The sequence below is a fragment of the Botrytis byssoidea genome (assembly GCF_014898295.1).
Source record: "Botrytis byssoidea strain MUCL 94 chromosome Unknown BBYS_008, whole genome shotgun sequence".
In the NCBI taxonomy this organism is placed as follows: domain Eukaryota; kingdom Fungi; phylum Ascomycota; class Leotiomycetes; order Helotiales; family Sclerotiniaceae; genus Botrytis; species Botrytis byssoidea.
The window spans coordinates 479,609-493,794 of NW_024065849.1; the positions used below are offsets into that span (position 1 = coordinate 479,609).

Consider the following 14,186-nt stretch of genomic DNA (forward strand, 5'->3'; position numbering starts at 1 on the left):
AACCAATGCACGCAGCTGTTTTATCTAGAATAAATGAGAGAGAACGGAAAAGTGCCTACCTTTGAAGCTATCGTGATGCGCAATATGCACTGCAAATATTCTCGTCTTGCAGATTCTAGAAGAAAGCAAGAAGCAAAGAGCAAGGAGATATACTGAGAGAAGACTTTGGAAGTACTGTTGCTTCTTGATCCTGCAAGCCCGTAGCTCTTGTGAAGCTATTCGGATGAATCTCGAGAATGAGAACAATGAAAGCGCAGATTCACTTTTTCGCACAAAACACGGTGGTAATTTCTTCGTCTACGCGTCTCAATAAGAAGCAAGATCAATAAAATATCTCGTGAAGCATTTGAATCGCATGCGCAGTAATTATTATGGTTGATTGTATTCTTTGGCGCGTGTTGATATATTGGAGTTCACGATATCGCGGAACACATTGAACGACACAATAGCTTCAAAGGCCATTTAAGTTAATGATGCAAACGGAGTTTCTCGCTAGGAAATTGAATAAGACCTTTTTTTTCTTAATCGAGTACAAAGTAATGATTGAATTCAGTCAATTGAAATGAAATGTTTAGAATACAAAGAATGTTTTTTCTTTGATTATTTGTGTTTTCTTTTCCCCATTCCTCGGTGTTGATTCTTTGTCCTATGAAGATTATGGAACAAAGCAAAGCAAGTCAATCAATCAATCAGTTAGCCAAATCTGCAAGCTTAATGCCTCCCTCATTACTTCGGACGGTTTGACAGCCATGTGACCATGACGCTGGCTCGGCTGGGATTAATTGAATCTGCCGTATTAGGTCAGATCAGGCACAATTACTTCATGATTACTAGGTGAGTGTTCATACGCAAATACCTGTAAGCCTGTACATCAATTCGATATCACAATATAAAATATGTTATCATTGATATTGATTAAACTTCAATGTCCTGGATGATATGAATTCATTTCTGCAGCTATAAGTCAATTCATCCTACACAAGAGCCTCCTTAGTCACCCATCTTGTTGATTGAAATCAGAAATGTTTATATGAATTTTCAATTACCACTACGAATATAACACGATTTGTGTTGGACATTCATTGTGATTTCATTGATAGATATATAGCTATATTAATGAGACTGTGTGTCAGTAATCATTGAGCTAGTGCGACTATACAGGAGCAAAAGGGCAGGCTATTTACTGCTGCTACCAGAATTATATCATAAGATTCTCACCATGCCATGTGCAATTTATTGCCAGTGAATTATTACTCTTAACACAAACTCTCCATTTTCTTTCAGCTTTGTAAACCTACAGTAACCTACTTATCATTCCAATACGAATCCGATCCAAAAATTCTCATTTCCGTCCTCTTCCCAATCTCAAATGCCTTCTTCGCAGCCCTCGTAGCATTCTCCCTCCACTCCTCAATAAACTCCCTCGCTCTCGCTCTGTCCTCCCCAAAAAGAATCTCCTGCTCCTCCACCACCTCTGGCGCATCCCACCTTCTCAAGCCCAGCAGCGCATCCGACAATGCCCCCAACGAATCCAATCTCACACACCCCAGAAATCTATACGGGATACGTGAATTAAAAATCGGTTTCCCGCTCTGTGTCGCTTTAGGTGGCATACACGCTACTCGCGCCAACGTAACATCTTGTACTGTCCCCGCTCCATTATCCGTATTCGGAAGCGTAATATGGTCTTCCGCAACGCGAGACATCCAGGGGAGAATGGTGCGGCGTTTAGGCATATCAGGATAGCGGGGTTGAGCACCGTGAAGATTTGGGGCATAGTGAAACGCGCTTCGCCGTGGAGACAGGGTACTGTTTCCCAGTTCAGTCGCAGGGTCGATATACTTGGGATGCGTGTTACAGCACCGCTTTTTTTGTGCTCTTCAGGTATTCCTGCCCACCAGTTTGCGAGAACCCCGGGTTTGTGAAAGCCAGGGACGATCTTAGTACTGTTTTTAGGAGCTTCGTCATCGAGACTAACAGAGCCTTGGACTTGAGCATTTATGTTAAATTCCCCTTTCAAAAGCTTGTTCACATTTTGATCAATGTGTTCAAAGCTACCTGTTGTAGGGTGATCTTTATCAAACTCGGAGTACTTTGCATAACTAGGATATGACAATAAGCTCGCCCAATGATCTGGTCTTAAGGCTGTGTAAGTGGCGTAATTTACGGGATCTTGTGATACTAGCTGTTGTGCGATAGAATGAAAAGCTGTTGGGAGCCAGCCTTCGTTTTCATTTCCATGGAAATCATGTCGAGTGTGATGTTTATACATCTCCAGATCTTCATCTACAATGCGAGCTACTTCTCCATCATTTACCATCCACCACCATTTGAAAATTGGGATATTCACAGATCCCTTCTCGTCCCAGGTGCGAATAGCAGCCTCAGAATCCCAGCTGACCTCTCTTGTAACATCTGACGACAATAAAAATAGAAGCGTTCTTTTTAGAAAATCCTCGTCAAAAAGTCGCTCTTGAATGGTCCTCGGTGGCCAACTTGCTTGCTTAGCAAATTTGTAATGTCCCAATGCATCACACTCTTGTTGTACTCTATGTAAATCTGAGAACCAACCACTCGCTTCGCCGATCTTAAGTGCCCTCACAGCATCTTCACCATTGAGACGTGCCGTATTTAAAGCTTTCATCCTATCATTTAACTCAGCCTGTTTGCAGTATTTGACTTTGAGACCAGACAGAACAGCTATTTTCCGTTGGTGCCTTGAACAAATTCGCGCCAGGTTTCTGACGGTAACATTGAGCATAGTCATAACATCGTTGAGAACATTTAATGGCATACGGCGCCATTTATGCGTCCGGTATAATGTATCAATCTTTTGACGAAAAGATACTGTGCATTGACAGGAAAGGAGCTGATGAGCTGTATCGGAAAAGTTTGATATCATAGACTCATCCGAGTCACTATCAATAGAAGGCGAAAGCTCATTCGCTTCCGCGTCAAATCTAATGTATCTTGATAATTTTCGAGAAGAGTCATTGAGTCTGGTGTCAATGCTGATAGACTCAGTCCCGTTCATCCCTTGAACACAGAATAGCTCTGATGCACCTTCAATATGTGGTGTATCTGGTTGTGAATATAAACCATTTTCCTCCCACAGAGTTGTTCCATCAAGAATCTTGGCGGAGATATTCATTGAATTATCTTGATAGTGTGCTTCAATCATATCGCCATATAATCCTGTTGATAGATTCCTACTCAATTGTAGATTTTCATAGATTGATTTAGGGTGTCTCCGGGCCTCTTCAATGTTTATCGCCCTCTCACAATCTGATCCTTGCAATCGCTTTCCATTCCTTGATCCCTTTTTGGATGTCAAAAGGCGTTGAATTAAAGCATTATTTAATCTATGTAGAGCATCCGGGTAATGTGGAAACTTCTTTGCTACTCTTGCCAGATGAAAAAGAAAATTGCTCGTCTGTGATGAATCCTCCACCCAAGAGCACACTTCCTCATATTTCGACCATCTAGCTTTTATATAATTAATTCTTTCTATGCGGCGCTTGCGATTCCGAGGTATATTTTGCTCTATCCCTAGGCGAAAGTATAGAAGTTGATTGTCGAGAGTCTCTTCAGTGTATTTATCCTTCCACCAATCTGGATTGCTTTTAAGTATTTTAAAGACAGTATTCATATATTCAAATATATCATCTTTGTTGACATCTAATGCCTCAAGCATCTCAAAGCAGTAAGTGGTTTTCTCTTCATTACTTCTCATGTGAGCTATCGATTCAAGAGAATTCTTTAAATCTACCACCCCTGGAACACGCTCTTTTTGACTTGAAAGAATGGGTTGTGCTTGTGAGGATGTGTCCACCGCGTTGCCATTTTGATTTGAGCATTGCATCTTGAGCTTTAGAGGTAAACTTTGACACACGTTGGGATAAATAATTTGTCGAGGGCCAAAGTAAATATAGGAGAAGGTAACTAGTGCAATCAGAATGCGGTAAAAGCGAAGAAAAGTATCATCAAAAGCAACAACTCCAAAATGAACCTCTTCGCTTTCATCGACATTTGATTGGGTACTTTGATCAAGCTTGTAGACAAAGAGTTGGCATTGTGAATATTTAGTTAGGAACTCGATCCCTCCCCGCTTTTTTTACTGGAAATGGTAATTATCTTGTAGTATCATTCAGATACAAAGGTTTAGAAAACATGCATCAAAATAGACAAAGGAAAAGAAGGTCAAAGGATGTGGGTGAATACAAAAATGACGCGGCAACTGGTGGAGCTATAACAAAACAAAGAATCATGAAAGAATCTTAGCAAGAGTCTTTGTGCTATCGGTCAAAGATACAAGAATAATGGCGTTGAAGAACACACCGGTATAGCTTGATACAAAGAGTGATCAGTGGAGGATATGTACGTCCCGATGGCAGAATAGTAAATTCTGAGAGACCATGTCGTATGATGGAATGGAAGAGGACCGTATGAAATCGAATCCTTGATTGATTCCAGTACTACGAGATGTTTGTTATCTGCAAGCTATCTCCTAGAACTTTCATAGGTGAAGTCTTTGTGATTGATTTGAATTGACGCTCCACTGGCTAGAATAGTTGGAATTATGTAAGCGCTAGGTAGGTTCCTCCTTCCCGAGGTCATCCATGCATGTGATTCTGTGTCACCAGCCACAAGCCACAATCTCAATAGATAAGCTCCAAATCAAAATGAAATAACGAACTTCAAAGTTCAAAGAACAAGCCAGAAGATCAACAGTAGTGGACCCATCTCATTTCTCCATTTTTCCACCCCTACTCCATACAATTGGCGTACGCTGGTTTCAGAGAAAGTCGTGATCAAAGCATAAAACACTTCGATAACGTCAGCCTCAGCCAATTTTGAATCATTAGTTCCAAACTTCAGATGGAAGATTTTCTTTCCTCTCTTCCATAAATAGATATAAATAGATGTTGATCTAAATATACCGAAGAGTCGAAAGTTAATGACATTGGCATTGGCATTGATATTGATATCCGTCCGTTACTCATGCCTCCTTCCTGCTTCCTCCCACTATTGTCCTCCCTCAGACGACAATGAAGGATCCAGTATATTGCTAGTCCTGCTACTAGGTATCACCCGTTGACGGCAACACTATCCCCGCGGGTCCTCGTTAGCTACTTATTACTCGTAGAAATGACTCAATTAATAGCGGCAGTCTCGTAAAGGTTTTTGCTATGTCGTCTTTCATTCGAGCGGATAATGGAAATTAAATCGGTGGCGGAGGTATGAGAAGTGGAAATAAACCTGGTACTATGAGTAGATTCTTGTACCGTACTCCGTACCTGTTCTAACCACATGCTATGCTTTTACTCCGTGTAGTAATATGTTGTATGAGAATTACTATGAAGCTGATGGCTAGTCGTTGCTACTGTTATTGCAACTGTTACCGGTACTGTGAGTGTGAGTGTGAGGGTGAGTGTGAGTGTGAGTGTGACTGAGTATTCCTGTTACTCAACCTCAATATAATTTCATGCATCTTTCCTTTTCCTCCCTCTGTTCTGTCCTGTGTCCATCCGCAAATTAGATATGATTATCATTACTCAAGTAACCGCGGATTAAATTTCCATGTATCAACAAATATATCAACAATCTATTAGCAACCTCGCAACTTAAAATTTCATGAGGCAATCCTCGTTAATCCCTGGCACATCCAGCAGTTTCGAATCTTGCCCCACCATCGATCTGCAGGCCCCCCGATGACCGAGAATCTGACATTTAATTTATTATTCCTCTCTCTCGCTGTTTGTTATTAACAAAACTCTCTCCCAACTTTTTTAAAATAAAGATTCAAAGAATAATACAATTTCATACAGCAACCATGTCAGTTGGAACAGTCTTAATCACCGGGTAAGTTGTTTTCCTATAATACTTCGACTTCTCAAAATCTTCAACGGTCGTTCGAGTCCAGACAAATTGTTGGAGAAACTGGGGAAATCTCGAAATTTAACCCCGCCATCCAACCATTAATCGATCAATGATCCAACCACCAACGGTGAACTATTTACTAATTGACTCTTTTTCATAGAGGTACTGGATACATCGGTTCTTTTACAACTTTGGCCTTACTTGAACATGGCTATCATGTTGTGATTGTTGATAGTTTATACAATTCTTCCGTTGTCGCATTGGATCGCATTGAAATACTATGCGGCAAGCGACCAGATTTCTACCAAGTCGATATTACAGATGAGGCAGAGTTAGAGAAGGTCTTTGCTGCTCATCCAAAGATTGACAGTGTCATTCATTTTGCTGCTTTGAAGGTGGGTAGATGCTATATCTCATGACTAACATCTTTCAACTAACCAACTCTTGTGCGACAGGCAGTTGGAGAATCTTCCGAAATCCCACTCGAATACTACCGCGTTAACGTTGGTGGAACAATCTCTCTTTTGAGATGCATGAGCAAATATGATGTCACCAACATCGTCTTCTCCTCATCTGCCACCGTCTATGGTGATGCGACTCGGGTTCCAAATATGATTCCGATTCCAGAACATTGCCCAATTGGACCCACAAACCCATACGGACGTACCAAGAGCACAATCGAAGATGTCATCACTGATCATGTCAATGCGCAAAGAAATAATTTGAAGAAGAAGGGAGAGAAATATGAGCAATGGAATGGTGCATTACTGAGATACTTCAACCCCGCTGGTGCTCACCCAAGTGGTATCATGGGCGAGGATCCTCTAGGTGTCCCATTTAATCTCTTGCCATTGTTGGGCCAGGTTGCTACTGGAAAACGAGAGAAGTTGCTCGTATTTGGTGATGGTAAGCAATCTCCAGTCTTCTCCGCCCCCCACTACAATTCTCCACCCTCCCACTCTATACTCTCCAGCCTCGGTTCGGCCTGCCTCCAGATTGAGCAAGAGCTAACAAAATTTTCTCTCTAGACTATACTTCTCGGGACGGTACCGCTATTCGCGATTACATCCACGTTGTCGATTTAGCAAAGGGACATCTTGCCGCTCTAAATCACCTCCGCGAACAACAACCAGGTGTTCGCGCATGGAACTTGGGATCTGGTCGTGGATCTACCGTCTTCGAAATGGTCAAAGCATTCAGTCATGTTGTAGGACGCGACCTTCCATATCAAGTAGTTGAACGCCGAGCAGGTGACGTTCTAGATTTGACTGCCAATCCTACCCGCGCGAATGAGGAATTGAAGTGGAAGACTGAGTTGACATTAGAAGATGCTTGTGAGCATTTGTGGAAATGGGTTAGCAATAACCCACAAGGATATCGTCAAGATTTTCCGGAGAATCTTTTGAGTGATTATAAGGAGAGTTTGAAGAAGAATAATTAGTGTGGGCAGGGCCTATTGAGCACAGTTTTTGCAGTTTGAGGAGACTTTCATGATTAATTTTGGGCATTTACATGAGGTTATATTAGTTATAGATATCAAATAAGTTCATTCACGACCAATTAGAGAATAAAATTAGAAGCAATTTTCCCACGATCTATGTCTTTGGGTAGAGAAGATTGATGTGTGTGTGTGTGTGTGTGTGTGTGTAGTCGTAGTATTTATCTCGGGAGTAAGTGAACGAATGATCAAGTGTGATAAATGAACAGGGTTAAAAGAAATAGTCATTATCTGATACGTAGGATGTCATAGTAATGAGCTTATCAGACATAGAGTTGCGGGAGCTAGAGTAGTATTGCGATCAAGTAAAGTAGCGTTGAATAAACTCACCGGGAGCTTGTATAGTAAGTGCTTGGACGGGACCAGAAGTTGATTAGTGGAAGGGGAAAGGGAAAGAGAAAGAGAAAGAGAAAGAGAGGCTCATCGGGATCTGGGTGGAAAAGAGAAGGAGCGGAATAAGGGGAGATGAGAGGAGGGTAGGGGAATGGATAAGGGAGTGGAATGGGTTTGAGGGGGTGGATGCAGGGGAGGGGAGGGAGGGGAAGGATTACTGGGAATCTTGGAAAATATGGGGTGTGGGTTTTAGGAGGGGCTTGATTACCTAGTAGGTAGGTAGGTATCTCTTCGGTTTCTTGTTTTTACGATACCTATTCAGACATTTTTGGATAGGTTTAGGTTTTATGTTGTAGGGTTTAGTTATTAAAACGCTTATCTAGCCGTTTTGTTACGATGATCACGATTTAACTGTTTACCAGGTAGTTATGTGTTTTTCATTTGAAAATTATATAATCCTACTCTGTATCTTACATTTTTGACAAGATTACGTCGAGAATACCTAGCTAGGTATAATTATCGTATATATTTCTTAATCAATAAATCAAAAGCCTCAATCACGCAAGTGCGGGGTTCCTTTCTTCTTTCCAGGCAGGGGTACCTAGCTATGACAGCTCTCCCCAATATACGAGTAATTATCGTACACAGCTGATTGTTAAGCATCCGATTGTTAAGCATCAGTGATGTGACGAATCGTATCTATACATCCGCATGTTAATGTTGGGGGTTGTTATATCGTAAGTTAGGTAATAAATAATATAAGTAACAGTATCTCATCCACTTTCCCATTTCCTCTCTACTTACTCGTAGGTATCCTAATCCTTTCCATGTCTCTACGAAGTGTCGAACTCCCCATTCGCAGAATCACAGGTACAGCTACAGCTACAGCTACCCACACGAACAATCGTATCATCTCGCATAATCTTACCCCACGTACATTACCCCTCCCGTTTGCACGCTGCGCATCCTCATACCGCGCGGAAACTTTTCGTGCGATTACCGGTACTAGACCATTCGTCGCGGCGAAGTGTGAGAGTAGAAATTACGGAAATCGAGCGGCGCAGATGCAGAGCAGAAATATGTCGGAAATTCCAAAGATTATGAAAGGCGTGGTCATTGAGAAGACGGGGGGCGTGGAGGTTCTGGATTATAGATCGGATGTTCAGGTGCCTGTACCCGGGGAGGGAGAGGTGTTGGTGAAGAATGAGTTTGTGGGGGTTAATTATATTGATACGTAGGTTCATTTTTGTGTTTTCGTGGTTATGTTTATGTTTATGCTTCTTTGGGGGGTTGGGTTTGGTGTGGTGTGATTTGGGTGGGTGGATGGGATGTCTTGGAATGGGATGGATGGATATACCTACTCGTCGCAGAGTATATTCAATTACAACACAATCCATCCTTATAATGGTATTCAGAAACCCACCCGCTAACTTTCCTCCCCTCCAGCTATTTCCGTACCGGTCTCTATCCCTCTCCCAAACCTGAAATTCTCGGCCGCGAAGCAGAAGGCACAGTAGTTTCTTTTGGCCCCTCCACAAACACAGACCTCAAACTCAACGATCGAGTAGTGTACATGGGTACCTCTGCCTATGCCGAATACACCGTCGTCCCCGCAGCAAAGGTACACACTGTTCCTTCGGAACTCGCCCCGGGTATCGCAGCTGCAGCTATTCTTCAGGGTCTCACGGCCCTGACTCTCATTCGGGAAGCGTACCATGTGCAACGCGACGATTGGATTTTGGTTCACGCTGCGGCCGGTGGAGTGGGTTTGTGGTTGTGTCAGCTTTTGAGGGTGGTGGGTGCGAAGGTTATTGCGACGGCGAGCTCGGAGGAGAAATTAAAATTGGCAAAGGAGAATGGGGCGACGGTGGGGATTAATAATAAGGAGGAGGATATTGTTAAGAGGGTGCTCGAGATTACTGGGGGAGAGGGCGTACATGCAGCTTTTGATAGTGTGGGGAAGGATACTTTTGATGGGGATTTGGAGGTGGTGAGAAGAAAGGGGACGGTGGTTAGTTTCGGTAATGCTGTAGGTTCTGTTTTCATTTCTCTTTTTTTTTTTTTATCATCCACTCCTCTCGATCTTGAATCTCGACTTTATACTAACCATCATATTTGTAGTCTGGAGCAGTCCCTCCTTTTCCAATCTCCAAACTCGCGGCAAAGAATCTAAAGGTTCTTCGTCCACAACTTTTTGGATATATAGCTACCCGTGAAGAATTCGAGAGGTACACGGCGGAACTCTTTGATTTTATCATCAAGGATAAGTTGAATGTGAAGATTCATGAGATATATCCGTTAGAGGAGGTGAGGAGGGCGCATACGGATATTGAGGGGAGAGGCACGACGGGGAAATTGTTGTTGAAGGTTTAGGGTGTGCATGTGGGAGTGAGGGGGAGATGGCGAGAGATAGTGGATGCACGGTAGAGATTAGTTTAGAGGAATGTTCATAGTTTATGCGAGTAGGAAGATTACAATATCCATGAGAGTTTTGCGAAAATGGGAGTGTTGACTTTTTGATGCTTGAGATTTCTGGAGTTTAGTGAGTCAAATTGGGTAGGATTCTTGGGCTTTTTCTATTTTAGTTTTTTTTTTTGTGGTTATGTAATTGATTAGGTTGAGTAAGAGAAGAAGAGTAGAAGAGTAGAAGAGTAGAAGAGTATGATTTATTTTAATTTCAATGTTGTACGAGAGATAGTCGTGGATTGGATGTTTTGAGGAGGAGAGGTGAGGTTAGAGGGAAGAGGGAAGAGGTGAGAGGGAAATGAAGATATTGAGGAGAAAGAGGAGAGGGAAGTTAAGGGAGTGATTTGAGATGGTTATTAGGGATGCAGGGGAGTGAATGTAATATCACATAATCTGTTTTTGCTATATTGTAGATGTGGATTTAGATGTAGATGTGAATGTAGGTTAAGATGGAGGATACATTTTTAGAGTTTAATTGTGTGTTTGATTGTGTAGTTGGATGTGGATGTGGATGTGTATGTGTATGTGTATGTGTATGTTTTGAAGGAGAAAGAGAGAAAGGGTAGGTGGGGAGAGGGGGATAGGGGGGTAGAGAGGGAGAGGGAAAAAATGAAGGAATAATATATATTTTGGAAAGAAAAAGAAGAGAGGGAAGCAATGAGGGAAAGAATAAGAAAAAGAGTAAGAGTAAGGGGGGTGGTTAGAAAGAAGTATTTGTCTTTTGAGTAGAGATTAAGATTTAGAAATGGATTATAGATTTCGTGTTGTTTGATAGGGATCTTGGAGTGTTTTAGGGTAAGGATGAGGGGTGATGTTTGGGGTTTTAGAGGAGATGGATGAGAGGAGATGGATGAGAGGAGATGAATAAGAGGAGACGGATGAGAGAAGATGAATAAGAAGAGATAAATGAGAGGAGACTATTAATGGTTTGAGGGGTGGGTAAGAATAGGAGGATAGGATAAAAGGATAGAATAAGAGCATGGAATAGGACAATATAATAGGAGAATAGAATAAAAGGATACAAGAGGATAGAGGACAGAGATGGGAAAGAAGAGAAATTCAATTATGAAAATGACTTTCATTTTTTTCTTATTCTCCCGTAGAGGAGAAAGTTTTATTGAGAAATTAATGAGAAGGGGTGAAGAAGAGAAGACGAAGGGGGAAGGAGGGGGACGGGGTATGGTGTAGTGGGAATTAATGTTGGTAGTATAGAGGAGAAGAGAGATTCTGAGGAAAGGAGAGCAAAATCCTGAGAAAGTAAGAAAGAAACAAAAAAGATAGTGATGTGGATATAAGAGGGATTTTGTAAGCTGGTGAGAGGTCAGCAGGAGCAAGAGGGAGGTTCATTAATAGTTCTGATGGCATTTCTTTAGGTGAGGTTTGAGCTTAGGGAAGTACTTTATTTTAAATAAAATAAAATAAGGGAAGAGATTTTGATTTTAATGTTGAAATAGACGTTTATGATCTAGATATGACTTGAGACTTGACCGGGAATATTCATCTATATCTACATAGATGAATATTGGGGGGAACTTCCTTCTAGGTTAGCAGTAGACAAGTCGGTATGAATAAGAGGGAGTAGCTTAAGAGAGAACGATGATGCTGAGAAGTAATGTTGTATCATAATTAATAGCTGTGGAAGATGTATATTCGCGCTGGAGTATAGAAGTTGAAAAGCAATTAAGAAGAAAGAAAGGAAGGGATGATATGATTGAGATTGAGATTGAGATTGGATAGGTATATAAAGATAATTTCACACTACATGCATCCTTAAATTTAACTCTTGTTATATACTCCTCTTTCCTTAATAAAAATAAGAAAAAGAATATTAATAAAATTCAAGATTTTTTTATTAAATAAAGATTATATTTAAATACATCCATCAAACTAAATAGATGAACAAATAAATACATATTCTTTTTCGGATTTGACATAGCAATGAATAGGTACATTTTACCTCCCTTCTATCACATCAACATAAAAGAATAGATCTAGGAAAGGCATAAAATATCTTGAATTCTTAAACGAGGCCTTTTTTAGGAAGAATCGGAACAAGAACAGTATATAGCTAGATATCTAGGTAGAAAAATCATCTTGATATCTCACCTTCTCGTTAGAAGAGGGTGATGCATAGAGATGAGATGGATAAAATGTATATGAGGGGTAACTATCTTCTTTAGGATATCTCTCTCCATCTCTTTTACGGAAAGTCACCCAACCCAATACATAGAAAAGGTTGGACCTTACTAAATCTCTCAATATAAAACATGAATGCAATTTTCATCAAGTCCCACTTTTTTCTCGAGAGAAAAGGCCATAGAGCTGAGTGAAGCGAACTCGGAGCAATACTCCCATACAAGACTAGAAGCGGCTCTTTCTCATTTATTGAACTCTAATATCCACCCCAGTGGCTTAAGACTTGGTGCCAACTTCGTGGATATTTCCCCAAGGCTAGACACGGTGAGTCTGGAGGAATCGGGCCTATTGTGGATTATGGGAATCCCGCTCTCCAGCACAGATCAAGTGTCCCGCGCGTTTGACTAGGTGAGGTGAGATACTGTGAGCACACACTACGGAGGTGGATTCGTGGAGTGCGCTCGCTTCTCCATTTGGAGATGAAAGGGGATGAAGCTTTGAGGCGTGTATCATGAATGTATTGATGGGGTCAAATAGTGGATATGGGGAAATTGAGCGGTTGAGGGTAAGTGGATCTGGGAATTGATGGACAAGAGTCTCGACTTCGGTCCAGGTTGTTAAGAAGTGGATACTTATGAAAAAGCTCAAGAAATAGTATGAGTATCTGCTCTAGCAAGAGGGTTGGTGTATCATCAGGCGTAGGCAAATGCGATAAGGCCATAGACAGAATTAATGTCATGAAATGACATGTCAATGATGATGAATAACCCACTTGAAGCAAGCCACAATCACTCATTGTAGTGTGTATCCCAACCACAAGGTTCCGATATAGGACAGAGCCTCAAACATCTCGTCGGCTAACACTTTCACATGTTCCTCAATCGTATTCGCCTCTTGAAGAAGTTTCAAGCCACATTAAGATTGTGGCATGATTGAAGTTACATCACATTAAGCCTTTTGAAGTTTTGATAAGCTTCTAGAAGCCTTTTAGTCATTACATTAACAATAACCGATGATGAATGTGTTTTGTTCTTGGTGAAGCTTGTTCTGAGTGGTGTTCTGGGCGAAGGTGGAAAAAATTAAAGGTCAGCCAGCGAGAGAAAGGTAAGGAAAGGAAAGGCTTGATAAAATTTGTAGTATTTGGTTTGCCGATGAAGTGCCATAATTAGCGTTGAAAGATGCTTGAAGATGGCACTAAGTCCACGCTAAAGAAGAAGAAAAAAGCGCTAGAATTGAACTAGAAGCAGACTAGAAGGTCTGGAAATTCGTACCAGATTGCTCATGGGCGTTGTCTAGATTCAGATTAGAGAATTTTCCTCCCATTCTCTTCGGCATGTCCGTCTTTCCATTATCGATCTTTGAGAGCATTGGCTTTTCATGTGGTTTTGATACCATGCATGTTATCGCGATGCAGAAAGTAACCTTATGTGTACGAGTATGCATGAGTCCTGAAAGAGGTTCAGCATAAAATTCAGCGAGGATTCAATGATGAAGGGGTAATGATTGGAACTTGGAAGAGACGAGGCGATATTCGAGTACATAAGAATGAAAAGATGCTGATTACATCTTTTGATCACGTAAGATTACATGAATGATTATTGGTTGATCCCTTTCGACTAGGTCATGAAAATCCCCCGCACCATTCCTTCTCTTCCTGGTCTTCCCTGTCTTCCCTGTCTCCCTAGTCTTCCTGGTCTTCCCCACCAACTTCAGTCCGTGTACAAGTGGATCTTTCTTGGAATTTGATATTATTGCCCCTCTTGCCCCTCACCCTCGCACCGGATTGTAACCCATGGGGAAATACATAACAGGCTTAGCCCTTTCTTCCCAATGCACATATACGTGGATACCTACATGTTCATGGTCACTTGAC

General features: G+C 41.4%; 3 protein-coding genes across 3 annotated transcripts; 2 read left to right on the forward strand and 1 right to left on the reverse strand.

The window, feature by feature from the left end:
* Positions 1-1,304: 1,304 nt before the first annotated feature.
* On the reverse strand, positions 1,305-3,862 carry EAE97_004765 (uncharacterized protein; the record flags this gene model as incomplete). Its single annotated transcript, XM_038875277.1, is given in 2 exon segments — positions 1,305-1,841; positions 1,859-3,862. The coding sequence occupies 2 exon segments, from the start codon at positions 3,860-3,862 to the stop codon at positions 1,305-1,307; spliced, it is 2,541 nt and encodes an 846-aa protein (XP_038733634.1).
* Positions 3,863-5,833: 1,971 nt separating this feature from the next.
* EAE97_004766 (uncharacterized protein) lies at positions 5,834-7,474 on the forward strand (the record flags this gene model as incomplete). The annotated part of the gene is made up of 4 exons (XM_038875278.1): positions 5,834-5,862; positions 6,041-6,275; positions 6,336-6,786; positions 6,909-7,474. 4 exons carry the CDS (start codon positions 5,834-5,836, stop codon positions 7,319-7,321), a joined length of 1,128 nt encoding a protein of 375 aa, XP_038733635.1. The 3' UTR covers positions 7,322-7,474.
* Positions 7,475-8,538: 1,064 nt separating this feature from the next.
* Positions 8,539-10,084, forward strand: EAE97_004767 (uncharacterized protein; the record flags this gene model as incomplete). The annotated part of the gene is made up of 3 exons (XM_038875279.1): positions 8,539-8,945; positions 9,158-9,740; positions 9,833-10,084. The coding sequence occupies 3 exons, from the start codon at positions 8,539-8,541 to the stop codon at positions 10,082-10,084; spliced, it is 1,242 nt and encodes a 413-aa protein (XP_038733636.1).
* Between the last annotated feature and the right edge of the window lie 4,102 nt (positions 10,085-14,186).